The sequence below is a fragment of the Palaemon carinicauda genome, chromosome 1 (genome assembly GCF_036898095.1).
Source record: "Palaemon carinicauda isolate YSFRI2023 chromosome 1, ASM3689809v2, whole genome shotgun sequence".
In the NCBI taxonomy this organism is placed as follows: Eukaryota; Metazoa; Arthropoda; class Malacostraca; order Decapoda; family Palaemonidae; genus Palaemon; species Palaemon carinicauda.
In genome coordinates this window covers 97,574,320-97,592,246 of record NC_090725.1, presented here as the reverse complement: position 1 = coordinate 97,592,246, position 17,927 = coordinate 97,574,320, and the positions used below count along the sequence as shown (strand labels likewise).

Here is a 17,927-nt window from a genome sequence, read left to right as displayed (position 1 = left end):
GATGCCTTCCTGATGGATTGGATGGGGATGGACACATATGCGTTCCCCCCCGTTCAAGATCATCAATCTGGTCGTCAGGAAATTCGCTCTCTTCGAATCAGGACGAATGATCCTGGTAGCTCCATTCTGGCCAACAAGAGAATGGTTCACGGAAGTGGTGGACATGTTGGTGGACTTTCCAAGAAGCTTTCCTGCAAGTCCAAAGCCTCTCAAACAACCCCACTTCGAGAGGTATCATCAAAACCCCCTTGCTCTCAAACCGACTGCCTTCAGACTATCGAGAAGTTTGTCAGAGCGAGAGGTTTTTCTGCGCAAGCTGCAAAAGCTATTGCCAGAGCGAGGAGGGTCTCTTCACAAAGGGTCTACCAATCTAAGTGGGAAGCTTTTAGAGCTTGGTGTAGGCAGCACAAAGTTTCCTCAACCTCTACCTCTATGAGTCAAATTGCAGATTTTTTGTTATCCCTCAGACAGGATGCTAAACTGGCCGTTTCCACAATTAAAGGGTATAGGAGTATGCTCTCTGCTGTCTGTAGGCATAGAGGCTTAGATTTGTCTCAGAATAAAGACTTGCAAGACCTCGTGAAGTCTTTTGAGACAACTAAGCAAGCTCAGTTAAGGCCCCCATATTGGAATCTGGATGTGGTTCTGAAGTTTCTATGCACCAAGAAGTTCGAACCCATCTCGCAAGCTTCTCTTAGAGATGCTACGAAAAAAACCCTCCTCCTGATGGCTCTGGCCACAGCTAAAAGGGTCAGCAAGGTTCATGCTATTGAGAAACAAGTGGGCTTCAATCAGAATGGAGCGGTATGTGCTTTAAAGATTGACTTCCTCGCCAAGAACGAGAACCCATCAAAACCCTGGCCGAGGACTTTTGAGGTCCCTAACCTCACTAATTTAGTGGGTCAAGAGCAGGAGAGGCTCCTCTGTCCAGTTAGAGCCCTTAGAGCTTATTTATCTCACACTAAGAATGTTAGAGGCGCATCTAACTCCTTATGTTGTTCAGTGAAAGATCCGCAAATACCCCTTTCAAAGAAAACATTGTCATTTTTCCTGAGGGAGACTATAAGAGAAGCTCACCTCTTGTGTGAGGAAGAACACTGGCCTTTTGAAAGTACGGGCTCACAAAGTGAGAGCTATTGCTACTTCGCTGGCATATCGTAAGAATATGTCAGGCAAATTATGGATGCAACGTTCTGGAGAAGCAACTCTGTGTTCGCCTCTCATTACCTCAGAGAGGTAAGAGTGGATTATGAAAGGTGTTACACCTTGGGCCCATACGTAGCTACGGCTTCTGTATTAGGCAAAGGAGTTACTACCTCCCCTCAATCTTAGCTTTTGTATACCTGTGTGTGGGTCGGTGTTTTTACGGTTGTCTTAGGACGTTGATTTGTGGTACAGTACCCTCAGTCTAGATAGATAGTTTATATCTATTCTGCATGGTTAGGTGGTTAGTTTTAGTAAGGTTGCAGTTTTTAATATAAGGGGTGAAGGTAGTTCTGAATCTAGTCAAGTTGTTGGTCCCACCCCGTTTGACAGACTCGATTGAGTTGTTTTCAGCATGACAGGTCCACTCTTGGCTGACACTCCTAAGGGAAAGCGACTCAAGAGGCAGGAACCTTTGAAGTCAGCTACCTTAGCAGGTAAGGAATCAAGGTGTTTTTTCTCCTACAACTTTTTGTTGTTTCCCCAACGATGTTTACTTTCTGTCACCCTCCTCCAAATGTGTGAATCAGCTATATATATATAACTGCCAGGTAAGTTCTATTCATAAAAATGGAGTTTTGATGATAAAACAAAGTTTTGTGAATACTTACCTGGCAGTTATATATATATTTTAAGGCCCACCCACATCCCCTCAGGAGACAGGTCGGGCAAAGATGATCTGAGGAACAGAAAATGGGAATGATTCCAAGTACCACCCTGTAAGGGTTGTTAACCACCTAACCGCACAACCACCACACGGCGGTTGGCGCGATTTTAGAGAAATTCTGCCGGGACGTCAGAGACTGCTATATATATACAGTATATAACTGCCAGGTAAGTATTCACAAAACTTTGTTTTATCATAAAAACTCCATTTTAAAACCTCAAGCTCCTTATTGGGCAAGTAGCAGAAGGGTGAGGGCATTGTTACCCGGTTTTAGTCTGCATGAATGAAAAGGTTTGACTGGTCCTTATTTTTTTCTTCATCATCCCCTCTCTTGGGGAAAGCAGCATCCTGGGTTCTCTGCATAGCTGACCTCAAACCACTGCAGGTAAACCATGCTCCCTTGTGTTCCTAGTATTAAGATTAATACTGTTACGTCCCCATACCTTGACGAGGTGGTATTGGGAAAGTCCTAGTCTACAAGTTTCCATCTAAAAAGCTTCAGAACAACTATCTAGGATGAGTCACACTTCTTCAAACTTTCACACACAGCTTGCGTAGGTCGCCGACCTTGCGTAGCAAGGTTCTAGCAAGGTGTAGGGACTCCTTATTTCTTGGGTGCTTACACACACTAATAAGGAGTCTCCGGGCAAAGCCAAAAGCCAGACTGGCTGGGACGTCCACCCTTCCTAATGGGTGAGTCACCCCTATTAAATAGCGTGGTTTGTATTCCAGTTACGGAACAAATGACAAATTCGTAGATAATTTGTATTTTTCCTAACTATACAAACCTTAGCTATTTAACCAAACTTGCCCGCCAGCCCTATCCCCCTTGAAGTCCTACCTCCAAGCAAAGTGAGCTCAAGCACAGGTGTGTGAGAGGGGGGGGGGGTGGTTAGCAAGCTACCTTCCCCTACCCCCACTAACTAGCGGTGTGAGTAGTAAAGCCTCGTTAAAAATCAATGGCTCGTCATTTCAGTTACGCCGAAAGTAATACCCCTATTAAATAGCCAAGGTTTGTATAGTTAGGAAAAATACAAATTATCTACGAATTTGTCATTTTTGCTGAATTTAGACAGACTAGAAATATGGATGCAAATCAAAATTTTCATTTTCATTTTCAGATGGAGAGCATATTCTCACAGGTACAAAGGTAGCAATTAAGATTCTCAACAGAAGAACCATAAAAAATTTGGATATGGTCAGTAAGATTAAAAGGGAGATAACTAACCTCAAGTTGTTTCGACATCCACACATCATTAAGCTGTGAGTTTGTGTTGTTGGCTGTTTGTATTTAGATATTAATGCTATTATAGAGTTAGGAGCACTTTTACGTGGGCACTAATTAACAATAAAAGTAGCAGTTTCCCTGTTTACTATCATTTGTTCCTACCCAAATACAATACAAACTAATAGGAGTATGATTTTAGTGAAGCTTGAAATGGCTGTTAAAATTTATAACGATTTTGGTGTGAGTTAGCTGGAGGGTGGTGATTATACCACCTGACAGGTCATTGAGCTCCCACTTTGATTTCAGCCACTGGACAATACAGATGAACTCTGCATCCTCATATCAAGATCTTTTAATGTTCTGCTTTTTCTATTAGATAAATGTATTGGCAGATCATCTTGTTTTAGGGATATTAAGTAAGAAGACAAGCATAATATGCAGTTATCTACTAATAACATTAACTGTGTGACAATTTTCTGTGCAAACCTGCCAGTATCTACACCTTGTTGCTTGTGGGCAGCATTTCTGATTACTGTACAGTAGTTTTTTCTTGCTAAAATTATTACTTGAATTGTCATGTAATTTTTATTTGTTCCAACACGAAGTACTTACCTCGAACTACTTTCTTAGGAGTATCAGGGATTGCCTCCCTACCGACCAGGATTTTGTGTAGTTTACCCTACCTCCGTTTTCTATGCGGGGGAACCTCTGGCGGAGTGGTACGCGCCATGAGGCGACCCGGGGTCAGAGAGCGTGCTCGCTCAGGTCTCGACCTCCTATAAGTTTTCTGGTCGCGTCGTGATAACATCTTGCTGCGCTCTCCTTACCCAGTGCGACCCTTTGTGTCCCACACGGTCCCCACGTGGTCCTCTTGTGTTCATACCTTACCTTATCCTACCGTTTCCCTGTGTTCCTGTGTCTTGTGGTGCTTTACTGGTTCGTTATGGAGTATCCCCGTCGTTGCCCCGGTCCTATGGCCGATAAATCTTGTGGAGCTTTTCTTTCCAAGCCGGAAGTCAACCCCCACTCCTTGTGTTCGTCGTGTAGGGGCAGTGTGTGTTCCCCTGCAGCCACGTGTCCGGAGTGTGAATCCTGGAATGAAGTTCAGTGGGTGTGCTACGGCACCAAAAAGAAGAAGGCTACCAAGAGGTCGCTGAAGAAGCCAAGCATTGCCTCGCCTCTTGCTTCGCCCGATGCCTCTTCGGAGAGAGTTTCTCTGCCGCCTTCCCCTACCCAGAGTAGGGGACGAGGTAAGTCCGTTGCGGGAAAGCGGCCCATTGCTCTTCCCCAGGAGTCTGTGATGTCTGTTGGTGGGGATGTTGTGTTGGTTCAGGCAAGTGGGGGGCCTAAGGGAGGGACGGGAGTGTGTTCGGGAGACGAGGTCCTGGTGCCAGCAGGTCCCGTCTCTACCGACGATCCTATGTGGGGGAAGCCTCTTCCCCCGCTTCTTGGATCTGCGTTTCTGGTACGTCAGCGGCCGGGGGAGACGCCGAGATGGAGGATTCACCGAGTTTGGACCCCCTCGCGTGGGTGCCGCCGAGGACGCCCTAAAGGTCACCCATGAGACTGGAGGTGGAGTTTGACACCTGGTTTACCCGTAGGAAAGTGCCTCGCTCTCCCCCGGTGCCCTCATCAATGCTCCCGCCCATCATTCTTCAGCCTTCTCCACCAGCGGACCGGCACGAAGAGCCACCAGCAACTCGGGACGATTCGGACCGTTCAGCACGTTCTTACCAGTCATCGGTCTCCTCTTTTGGGTCGTACTCTTTCTCCTCGGAGGACGAAGGTCCGAGGGAGTCGAAGAGGAGACGAGGGAGGTCCCGCAGGAGGAGATCCCGTTCCCGTTCCCGATCTCGCCACGCCAGGAGGCGTTCCAGATCAACCAGGAGGAAACACAGGAGGAGCTGCTCCTCAAAAGAAGAATGGGTGCGAGTCACCATCCCACGCAGCCACCTCCTAGGAGCTTCAGCAGCCCCGAGTACCTCTGGCTGGCTCCCGAGAGCTCTTTCTCCATCCTCGAGGTACGGCCCCTCCAGCAGGCCCGAGCATCGATGGAAGTCCTCGCATGAATTGTCATGTAATTTTTATTATACTGTACTGTTGTTTTATTTTCCAGGAAAGTTGGATAAGAGGCAATGTTGACATTGAAGTATGCCCTGGTTTTAGATGCAGCATCTCTTTTCTCAGTGGGGTATAGAGGCAATGGTGGAGGAAGGCTAGCCATGAATCTCATCTACTGTTCAGTTACTTTCAGGGGCCCAGGCTAATACCAGGCAGGCTCAGCATTCTGCCACATATTCAGTATCTGCTGAAGAAGCTTTGGCTACCTCCAAAGCCAGTTCAGGTCCTCAAGCTGTTTCTTCCTCTAAGAAAGATGATTACAGTGCTCCACCTTTCATGCCTAACCTGCCAGTTCAGGATGGATGGTAGAGGTAAGAAGGAGGGGAAGGGGATGCTGAAGTCTGCAAGTCCCCATTCTAAAGCTACCTCAAGGTTGGGATGCATGTCATGCTACAGGTAATGTGGCAGCAACATAGAGCTGAACAGTGGATGGTGGAAGTCCTTTGGATGGATACCTCTTGCCCTTTGTAGAACTATCCTCCCTTCACTTTCCCTCTGATGACGTTCCAGAGTTTACCTCCGAAAACTCTGGCGTTAGCGGCATAGGTGAAAGCGATGGATGACATCACCTTCAACTCTCACAAACTTCTTCCTCACCCTGATCCCTTCTTCCATTCATCTAAACTGAATTTTGAAGCATGAGTTGAAAAAGAGATTTCCAACCAGTAGTGAGATTTCTCACCTGTCACATCATTGTAAAAAGAAATACTGTATAGTAATCTTTAGTGAAGGCATGTGAATTTATCATGGCAAACCCTTATTGAGTTGGAAATTTTCTATGTTCTTGTACAATCTAGCTGGGCTTCATGTTGATGTGACTAGTCTTAGCACATAATCTATCTATCTATATACCAAGGCACTTCCCCCAATTTTGGGGGGTAGCCGACACCAACAATGAAACAAAACAAAAAGGGGACCTCTACTCTCTATGTTCCTTCAGCCTAATCAGGGACTCAACCGAGTTCAGCTGGTACTGCTAGGGTGCCACAGCCCAACCTCCCACATTTCCACCACAGATGAAGCTTCATAATGCTGACTCCCCTACTGCTGCTACCTCCGCGGTCCTCTAAGGCACCGGAGGAAGCAGCAGGGCCTACTGGAACTGCGTCACAATCGCTCGCCATTCATTCCTATTTCTAGCACGCTCTCTTGCCTCTCTCACATCTATCCTCCTATCACCCAGAGCTTTCTTCACACCATCCATCCACCCAAACCTTGGCCTTCCTCTTGTACTTCTCCCATCAACTCTTGCATTCATCACCTTCTTTAGCAGACAACCATTTTCCATTCTCTCAACATGGCCAAACCACCTCAACACATTCATATCCACTCTAGCCGCTAACTCATTTCTTACACCCGTTCTCTCCCTCACCACTTCGTTCCTAACCCTATCTACTCGAGATACACCAGCCATACTCCTCAGACACTTCATCTCAAACACATTCAATTTCTGTCTCTCCATCACTTTCATTCCCCACGACTCCGATCCATACATCACAGTTGGTACAATCACTTTCTCATATAGAACTCTCTTTACATTCATGCCCAACCCTCTATTTTTTACTACTCCCTTAACTGCCCCCAACACTTTGCAACCTTCATTCACTCTCTGACGTACATCTGCTTCCACTCCACCATTTGCTGCAACAATAGACCCCAAGTACTTAAACTGATCCACCTCCTCAAGTAACTCTCCATTCAACATGACATTCAACCTTGCACCACCTTCCCTTCTCGTACATCTCATAACCTTACTCTTACCCACATTAACTCTCAACTTCCTTCTCTCACACACCCTTCCAAATTCTGTCACTAGTCGGTCAAGCTTCTCTTCTGTGTCTGCTACCAGTACAGTATCATCCGCAAACAACAACTGATTTACCTCCCATTCATGGTCATTCTCGCCTACCAGTTTTAATCCTCGTCCAAGCACTCGAGCATTCACCTCTCTCACCACTCCATCAACATACAAGTTAAACAACCACGGCGACATCACACATCCCTGTCTCAGCCCCACTCTCACCGGAAACCAATCACTAACTTCATTTCCTATTCTAACACATGCTTTACTACCTTTGTATAAACTTTTCACTGCTTGCAACAACCTTCCACCAACTCCATATAACCTCATCACATCCCACATTGCTTCCCTATCAACTCTATCATATGCTTTCTCCAGATCCATAAACGCAACATACACCTCCTTACCTTTTGCTAAATATTTCTCGCATATCTGCCTAACTGTAAAAATCTGATTCATACAACCCCTACCTTTTCTAAAACCACCCTGTACTTCCAAGATTGCATTCTCTGTTTTATCCTTAATCCTATTAATCAGTACTCTACCATACACTTTTCCAACTACACTCAACAAACTAATACCTCTTGAATTACAACACTCATGCACATCTCCCTTACCCTTATATAGTGGTACAATACATGCACAAACCCAATCTACTGGTACCATTGACAACACAAAACACATATTAAACAATCTCACCAACCATTCAAGTACAGTCACACCCCCTTCCTTCAACATCTCAGCTTTCACACCGTCCATACCAGATGCTTTTCCTACTCTCGTTTCATCTAGTGCTCTCCTCACTTCCTCTATTGTTATCTCTCTCTCATTCTCATCTCCCATCACTGGCACCTCAACACCTGCAACAGCAATTATATCTGCCTCCCTATTATCCTCAACATTCAGCAAACTTTCAAAATATTCCGCCCACCTTTTCCTTGCCTCCTTTCCTTTTAACAACCTTCCATTTCCATCTTTCACTGTCTCTTCAATTCTTGCGCCAGCCTTCCTTACTCTCTTCACTTCTTTCCAAAACTTCTTCTTATTCTCTTCATATGACTGACCCAATCCCTGACCCCACCTCAGGTCAGCTGCCCTCTTTGCCTCACGTACCTTGCGCTTTACTTCCACCTTTTTCTCTCTATATTTTTCATACTTCTCTATACTATTACTCTGCAGCCATTCTTCAAAAGCCCTCTTTTTCTCTTCCACTTTCACCTTCACTCCTTCATTCCACCATTCACTGCCCTTCCTCATGCTGCCTCCAACAACCTTCTTGCCACATACATCACTTGCAATCCCAACAAAATTTTCTTTTACTAACTTCCATTCCTCCTCTAAATTACCAGTTTCTCTTACTCTCACCTCATCATATGCCATTTTAAACCTTTCCTGATATTTACTTTTTACCCCCGGTTTTATTAGCTCTTCAATCCTCACTACCTCCCTTTTACATCCACCTACTCTATTCCCCCACTCTTTTGCTACAACTAATTTTCCTTCCACCAAAAAATGATCAGACATACCGTTAGCCATACCCCTAAACACGTGCACGTCTTTCAATCTTCCAAACATTCTTTTAGTTACCAACACATAATCCATTAATGCCCTTTCTACTACTCTTCCATTTGCCACTCTTACCCATGTATACTTATTCTTATCTTTCTTTTTAAAGAAGCTAGCACCTATTACCATCTCTTGTTCAACACACATGTCTACCAGTCTCTCACCACTCTCATTTTCACCTGGTACGCCATACTTACCAATGACACCTTCTACCTCTCCAGCGCCCACTCTAGCATTCAAGTCACCCATAACAACTACATAATTCCTTCTACCCAGTCCTTCTACACACCTAGTTAAATCATTCCAGAACTCATTCCGATCTTCTTCACTTTTCTCACTACCTGGCCCATACGCACTGACAAACGCCCAACATTCCCTACCCAACCTAACCCTTACCCACATTAACCTAGATGATATCTCCTTCCATTCCACTACTTTACCTGTCATCCATTCACTCAGCAATAACGCCACACCCTCTCTCGCTCTTCCCCTTTCAATCCCAGACACTCTACCAGACATTTCACCAAACATCACTTCACCCTTTCCTTTCATCTTTGTCTCACACAAGGCCAATACATCCATCCTTCTACTTCTAAACATACTTCCAATCTCACATCTTTTACTCTCTATCGTACTACATCCACGCACATTTAAACACCCCAAAACTAGAGTGCGGGGAGCAGTCACTCTCCCCCCAGCTCCATCTCCTTGTCGATGTCTCGCAGGAATTTTTTACAGGAGAGGGGGTTCCCAGCCCCCTCGTCCCGTCCCTTTTAGTCGCCTCTTACGACACGCAGGGATAACGTTGGCGCTATTCTAATTTTTATATAGTATATATAGCACATAATATAGTATACTTTATCTCTGATTGTATGTGATTGTACATACCATTTTACTTTTATGAAAATTATTGCTGATTAAAGTCAACTTTTATAATTCCAGCTACCAGGTGATTAGTACCCCTACTGATATTTTCATGGTAATGGAATATGCATCTGGAGGTGAATTGTTTGATTACATAAAAGAAAAAGGAAAGGTGAGTTTTTAGAGTAGTAGTTTATTTTGATATATTATAACGTACTCATAACATATTCTTGAATTTTGAATGGAATTATGTAAAGTTTTAGGTTATGGGTATTGATGGTTTATACAGTATTTATATGTTAAGATAATGAATAACCCTTTGAGCCCTAACCCCTCCCAAATGATTTGGCACTTGAGTCCCAGGCCCCTTTTTTTTGAAATTTGACTTGACTCATCTTAGCACGAAAACTGTTCAGTAAAAAATAGGACTTAACAACATTCATTATTATATAGCTGACTAAATTTCATTTCTATTTAGATATGATGGTATATAATTTGTAAATTTTTTATATGCTGAATGTAAATAATAAACCATATTAAAACTGGTATTTACTGAATGTAAATTACATAATAAGGAATTCAAGGGATTATAAATAGTGGGCATAAATTAGTAAATTTTCAATATTAAACTTAGCCGGTGATCATATAAGCTGCAACTCTGTTGCTCGACAGAAAAACCTACGGTCAAAATACGCCAGCGATCGCTATGCAGGTGGGGGTGTACATCAACAGCGCCATCTGTCGAGCAGGTACTTAGTACTCCAAGTAAACAAAGAACCAATTTTCTCTCTGTCGGGCTACCGGCAAGACCTACTAATACGCTGTTACTAACTGGATTTGTTTTCACAACTATTTGGTGAAGTACACTATTCTAGTTTTGAGCTTTCGCTATGCAGGTGTTTTATCTTCATCTCAAAACTTGAACTCGTTTTGGATAGATTTAATTATGGTGACAAAGAGAGTATGGACTCTCTTTCACTTTTAAATGGCCGACCCTTCCCTTAGACGGAAGTGTGTTTAGGTTTTTAGTAATTTTGCTTAACACGTTATAGATCTATATATTTTATATCTCTCCGCCTTTATTAGGCCTCTTCGATTAACTTTCCATTTATTATAAACATATAAAAATAAATTTTTATGTTTTGTTTATATGCGACCTTTCCTGATAGTAGGCGGTCCTAACTTGGAATCGAAGTTAATCAACGTTGAGCCCGTTATATCGTATTTAGCCTTTAAAGAATTTAAAACTTTTTAAATTTAATGTTTTATGAAAGAATTTCTTTGATAGTCTTCGTACTGTTTTCAAAGATGAACTAACGTTTAGTTTTTTAGACTACGCAGTTGTTGACGTTCAACATGCGCTCTATCGTTACGATAGAGAGAGAGTATATCACGGTTTCACTTTGCAGTAAGAGTAAATCGATTCTGACGTTTTGTTCATTCTTTCTTAGCTTAAATGTTTTAAATTCTAAATTAAAGGAACTTTTTATTTGGAAAACCTTTCAGTTTTTTCCTTTAGTCAAATAACATGTTTTTTTTTGACGATATATAATTGGGCTCTTCTTCTCTTAGGTGCGAAATCAAGAGAGAAAGAGAGAGAGAGATAGAGACGGAGGGAGAGAGAGGAGAGAAAACGTTCCGTTCAAGCGGGTAACGTTGTTCTCGTGTACTCTCCTCCCTAGTCGCTGTACGGGGAAGAAGGTAAAACGTTTCTAGGGTTTTATTCTTGTCCCCAGGCTATGTGCGGTGAGAGATTGTAAACGTAGTTTATTTGAACTAGTGTTTAGTCTCTTTCCCAGCCACTGAAATTTTTATCTTTATATATGTTTTCTGTTTTTTGCTAGTATTAATGAGCTGCATTATACACTAATTTCGCAATTACTACCTTTTAATGAAGGGTAGAATTGCATGTTTCAGGTAGAAATCAGTAAAAGTTTCGATTTCAGTGAAATAAGTGCAAAACAGAAAATCGAAGTGATAAAGTGATATGCGCAAAGTGTTACAGTGTTGCGTCCGAGGGTTCGTCTGTTCGTGCCTGTCGTTCACCTAGTCCGGGACCTCTTGCAAGCTCCCAAGCCCAGGGGAGAAGTAATGTCGAACGACTTATGGGTTCGTCAGGCCTTGATCAACGAACAGACGTTTCCCTCCGTGGTTTCGGGCGTATCTACCCAAGATCGCCCCACCCACGCAAAGACGAGAGAGCCCATTTATTTCTCGTCTGCGGAAGAGGTTTCTCGTAAGAAACCATGGACCAAGGTCTTGCAGCTTATTAAGCGCAAGTCGGTCCCTTCCGCGCAAGTCCAACGGCCCAGTTGTAGCCACTGGGTCAGTTCGGACTCGCTGCAGTCTTCCGACGACTGCTCACCTCCTAAGAGAGGCAAAGCGGTACCGCATCAGGCAGTCACACCGTCTGTTGCCGCACCTGCTCCTGTAGACCCTAAGTGGTCTTTGCTGCAGACCATGCAGTCTCAGTTAACGTCATTGATGCGGGACTTTCGTGCGGAGAAGGTTGACACTGCACCAACCTCTAGCCTACAACCAACACGGTTGTGCGTCCTGTGGACGCTGAGGCAACCTTCTGCCGCACTCCAGCTGAGAGAGTCCCGCCACCCATGCGTTCCAGTGTACCCTGCCAGCCGCATGTTGACGTTCAGTAACGCACGGAACCTTCCGTTGACGTTCGCGAGGTACAACAACAGTCTAAGTTGTTTTGTTTTGACGCGGTGCGTCAACCTCCGCATTCTAGAGTTGTTTTGACTGCTCAGTATAGACAGTCAAAGCAGTCTCGAGTGAACACTGTATGTCCTCACGCACCTGTTGTGGTTGACAGTTCAGTTGTTAACAGTTCACAGACTGTCAAGCAGTTACATGACGTTGCCTTCTGGTCTGCTACTAATGCACCAGTGAGAGACTCACTGAGATAACCTAGCTTTTATCGGACAAGGTTCCTGTAGATGAGAAAGTGCTGTTCTCCCTCCTACTGATATTCCCTTGAGGACTCTGTCATTTGGAGAGGAGCCTTAAGCTGCTTAGCCTCCTATGGACTTTAATTAAATCATGATGATTTTTTAAGGATCTTCGTCCGGATCTTGTAACTGCTGCTCCTCGTTCGCCTAAACGTCAGAACTTACACTAGGCCTAGCTACTTCGAAGCCGTTGTTTTTAAGCTAGTGCTCTCTCGCTCTCCTAGAGAGCGTTACGTTGGCTAGGCGACTGGTTTTTGCACCAGGAGGAGTTTTAGGGATACAGCCTTTGATTTCCCTTCTTTTAAACTGGCTTATAGAGCGAGAGTCTGATAGGACACGAGAGAAGTTCTCAGCTTGGGAGTTCATGCCTCTGCCCAGATAGACTTCTCAATTCTGGTAGACTCGCCCTGGCGCCTAGCCAGGAGACGCTCCAAGTTGTTTACAGGTCAACTTCTCAACTTTTGTCGAGCCTTTGAAGTTTTGCTGTACTATTATGTCACACATAACAAGGCTTTCAGGGATGGTAAATGGTTCCGCCTCAGTCGCTAACCCCGTCTGTTGCCACACCTGCTCCCGTAGACCCTAAATGGGCTTTGCTGCAAGACATGCAGTCCAAGCTTGAGTCCTTGATAGAGGACTTAAATGCGGAGAAGAACCTTCTGGCCAACAACCTTCCAACCGGTTGGTTGTGCGCCCTGTTGACGCTGAGGTAACCTACTCGCGTCTGCCAGTTGAGGTGGTTCCTCCTTCTGGCCAACAACCTTCCAACCGGTCGGTTGTGCGCCCTGTTGACGCTGAGGTAACCTACTCGCGTCTGCCAGTTGAGGTGGTTCCTCCACCGATGCGACCCAGTGTGGGTTGCCAGTCGCACGTTGACGTTAAGCGACGCTCGGAGGTGGTTGTTGACGTTCAGGACGTTCAACAACCAGCAGAGGTGACTTGTTGTGACGCAGTGCGTCAACCTCAGCAACCCGGTAGGGTGTTGACTGCACAACCCAGACAGTCTAGACAGTTTCGGGTTGACGCTGTACTTCCTCGCGCACCCATGGATTGTTGACAGTTCACAGACTGTGCAGCAGTGCCATGATATTGCGTCCGGCTCCGTCACGCATCCACCAGTGCGACCGGATTCAGCGAGTCAGATGTTGCCCACTCCGTTGCCGTTCCCTCATCAGTTTCGGATGAGGAACCCTCTGATGAGGACGTTGCAGAACAAGACGATCAGCCCCCAGCCCTGCTATCCATCCAGAAGATGCTGAAGAAGGAACGCTGCCCAGTCAGGCTGTGGATGAGTCTGGTAGGGACACTGTCATCCGTGGATCAATTTGTGTCACTAGGAAGACTACACCTCCGTCCTCTTCTATACCATCTAGCTTTTCACTGGCAAAAGGACAAGACGCTAGAAGCGGTCTCGATCCCGGTTTCCGGAAAGATAAAGTCTTGTCTGACTTGGTGAAAGGACTATATCAACCTTAGAGGGGGTCTTCCCCTGACTGTTCAGACTCCCAACCACGTTCTCTTCTCGGACGCATCGGACGTAGGCTGGGGTGCGACATTAGACGGTAGGGAATGCTCGGGATTATGGAACTCGAGTCAAAGGACAATGCATTTCAACTGCAAGGAGCTACTGGCAGTACGTCTGACCTGGAAAAGCTTCAGGTCTCTCCTTCAAGGCAAAGTGGTGGAGGTGAACTCGGACAACACCACGGCTTTGGCGTACATCTCCAAGCAAGGAGGGACCTACTCTCTGACATTGTACGAGATCGCAAGGGACCTCCTCACCTGGTCAAAAGGTCTAGACATATCTCTAGTAACGAGGTTCATCCAAGGCAACTTGAATGTCATGGCAGATTGTCTCAGTCGGAAGGGACAAATAATTCCAACAGAATGGACCCTCCACAAGGATGTATGCAAGAGACTTTGGGCCACCTGGGGCCAGCCAACCATAGATCTCTTCGCAACCTCGATGACCAAGAGGCTCCCAATATTTTGCTCACCAATCCCGGACCCAGCAGCAGTTCATATAGATGCCTTTCTACTAGATTGGTCACATCTAGATCTATATGCATTCCCTCCGTTCAAGATTGTCAACAAGGTACTGCAGAAGTTCGCCTCTCACGAAGGGACAAGGTTGACGCTAGTTGCTTCCCTCTGGCCCGCGAGAGAATGGTTCACCGAGGTACTTCGATGGCTAGTAGACGTTCCCAGAACACTTCCCCTAAGGGTGGACCTTCTACGTCAGCCACGCGTAAAGAAGGTACACCAAGGCCTCCACGCTCTTCGTCTGACTGCCTTCAGACTATCGAAAGACTCTCGAGAGCTAGAGGCTTTTCGAAGGAGGCAGCCAGAGCGATTGCTAGAGCAAGGAGAACATCCACCCTTAGAGTCTACCAATCGAAGTGGGAAATCTTCCGAAACTGGTGCAAGTCAGTATCCGTATCCTCGACCAGTACCTCTGTAACTCAAATAGCTGACTTTCTCTTATATCTGAGGAAAGAACGATCTCTTTCAGCTCCCACTATCAAGGGTTACAGAAGCATGTTGGCATCAGTCTTCCGTCACAGAGGCTTAGATCTTTCCAACAATAAAGATCTACAGGACCTCCTTAAGTCTTTTGAGACCACGAAGGAGCGTCGTTTGGTTACACCTGGTTGGAATTTAGACGTGGTACTAAGATTCCTTATGTCAGACAGGTTCGAACCGCTACAATCAGCCTCCCTGAAAGATCTCACCTTAAAGACGACTTTTCCTGGTATGCTTAGCCACAGCTAAAAGAGTCAGTGAGATTCATGCCTTCAGCAAGAACATCGGATTCTCATCCGAAACGGCTACATGTTCTACAACTTGGTTTTCTAGCCAAACACGAGCTGCCTTCTCGGCCTTGACCAATATCGTTCGATATTCCAAACTTATCGTATGGTTGGAAATGAACTAGAAAGAGTCTTATGTCCTGTAAGAGCTCTTAAGTTCTATTTAAAAACCTTTACGAGGCCCGTCTGAAGCTTTATGGTGTTCAGTTAAGAATCCATCTTTGCCTATGTCAAAGAATGCTTTATCCTATTTTATCAGACTGTTAATACGAGAAGCTCATTCTCATCTGAATGAGGAAGACCAAGCTTTGCTGAAGGTAAGGACACACGAAGTTAGAGCTGTCGCAACTTCCGTGGCCTTTAAACAAAATAGATCTCTGCAAAGTATAATCGACGCAACCTATTGGAAAAGCAAATCAGTGTTCGCGTCTTTTTATCTTAAGAATGTCCAGTCTCTTTACGAGAACTGCTACACTCTGGGACCATTCGTAGCAACGAGTGCAGTAGTGGGTGAGGGCTCAACCACTACAATTCCCTAATTCCATAACCTTTTTAATCTTTCTCTTGAAATGTTTTATTATTGTTTTTGGGTTGTCCGGAAGGCTAAGAAGCCTTTCGCATCCTACTTGATTTGGCGGGTGGTCAAAGTCATTTCTTGAGAAGCGCCTAGATTAGAGGTTTTGATGAGGTCCTGTTGTATGGGTTGCAACCCTTGATACTTCAGATCCTAGGGGTCGCTCAGCATCCTAAGAGGATCGCGAGGCTCCGTAAGGAAGACGTACTTAAAAAGGCAGAGTAATTGTTCAAGTCGACTTCCTTACCAGGTACTTATTTATTTTATGTTTGTTATTTTGAATAACTGCTAAAATGAAATACAAAATACTTAGCTCATAATAATGTAAACATGTAATGCTGGTCTTTACCCACCCCCCTGGGTGTGAATCAGCTTATATGATCACCGGCTAAGTTTAATATTGAAAAATGTTATTTTTATTAATAAAATAAATTTTTGAATATACTTACCCGGTGATCATATATTAAAGGACCCTCCCTTCCTCCCCAATAGAGACCCAGTGGACCGAGGAGAAAATTGGTTCTTTGTTTACTTGGAGTACTAAGTACCTGCTCGACAGATGGCGCTGTTGATGTACACCCCCACCTGCATAGCGATCGCTGGCGTATTTTGACCGTAGGTTTTTCTGTCGAGCAACAGAGTTGCAGCTTATATGATCACCGGGTAAGTATATTCAAAAATTTATTTTATTAATAAAAATAACATGTTTCAAAGAATTAATATTTTCTTGAACATTAACAGGAATAGAACATATGCTTTATATACAGTACAGTACTTCCTTGCACCACATATGCAAACTAATTTCTTGCTTGCACCATGTAATTTTCTGCTTATTGTATTACATTTCAGCTGAAGGAATCAGAAGCACGCAGATTTTTCCAACAAATTATATCTGGTGTAGATTACTGTCATCGTCACATGGTTGTACACAGAGATTTAAAACCAGAAAACCTGCTTCTTGACCATAACCTTCATGTCAAAATAGCTGACTTTGGTGAGTTATGATAACTATTTAAAATGCAGTATGAATTTTTTTTTAATACTATGTTCTCTTCAATATACAGAAAAGTTTTGTATATTTGTATAAGATTCATAGATATATTCAAGTCAGTGCTTTTATCTTAATTTCTTTTCACTCTTTATTTAATTCATCTGAGCATTTTATAATTTTTAACACCTTTCATTTGAAGGTAATTTTGCAAAGCACCCTTTTTGCATACAGTAGATGGTACTAAGAGTTCTTGTAAAAATATGTGTACATGACCAGTTTTGGAGGAGGATTTCCAATATGCAATGAGTCTCTGTTCCATGTGTAATTGCTGAAAGGTCCTATTTCCTTTTCAATCAGTCAAATTAGTAATTGCTCTTTCTACAATAAGTAGAAAGACCTCACAGACATACAGTAACTGAAATTGTCCATCTATAAGAGAATCTCATTAAAGTAAGCTGCAACATATTTTTCATTTACTTTTTGAATTACTTTTGCAATTAATTCCTTCTTCCTTTCTGGAGAATTTGTTTTTACACGAATACAAACCTCCATCACTTAAATAGGGAAAGGATTTCAGCGGAAGCTGGAATGGCCGTTGAATTCATTAACGAGGTAGTTAATGACAGTTGGTACATGCAAGCGAGAGATCCACCCCACCACCTGTCAGAAGAGTCTCACTTTTAATTTCGGTTGCTAAAAATACGAACGTATAGTTGTACTCGTATCCGAACTTTTTGTTTTTATTTTTCTTGGAAAAGGTCAGTGCTGACTGAGGATTGCTGAATGATGGATATGAAGCAAGAAATTTGTAGTTTCCAGGGAAAGGGTGGCTGTTACATTAGGCTAATAAGTAAACCAGGTGTAGATCCACACTCTCTGTGTGCATCTTGTAAGGGGCGTGATTGTTCTCAATCATACCTGTTCACCGAGTACAGGTCATGGATTTATGTATAGTGGCAGGTGTATGCCTTGATGGGCATGTAGAGACTAAACCTTCTCTGAAGAAGTCTTTCGCTTCTTCCATCTCCTTAGTGGGTGTGTCTGCTGCTGCTGTCCCAGCGCATATGCTTCTGGGTCGCTCCCCAGGGAAAACATGTCAGGAGTACGGAGCCCTCAAATCTGCATTGGCAAGCTTT

General features: G+C 44.1%; 1 protein-coding gene across 6 annotated transcripts in view; it reads left to right on the top strand.

Annotated features, from left to right (window-relative positions):
- Positions 1-17,927, top strand: part of AMPKalpha (AMP-activated protein kinase alpha subunit) — a 238,031-nt gene that overhangs the window by 54,814 nt on the left and 165,290 nt on the right. For all 6 annotated transcript variants that reach the window (XM_068382854.1, XM_068382877.1, XM_068382861.1 and 3 more), the window contains exons 2-4: positions 2,992-3,133; positions 9,529-9,622; positions 16,650-16,794. In XM_068382854.1, the coding sequence (XP_068238955.1) occupies positions 2,992-3,133; positions 9,529-9,622; positions 16,650-16,794 (381 nt within the window). The remainder of the gene's footprint in view (positions 1-2,991; positions 3,134-9,528; positions 9,623-16,649; positions 16,795-17,927) is intronic.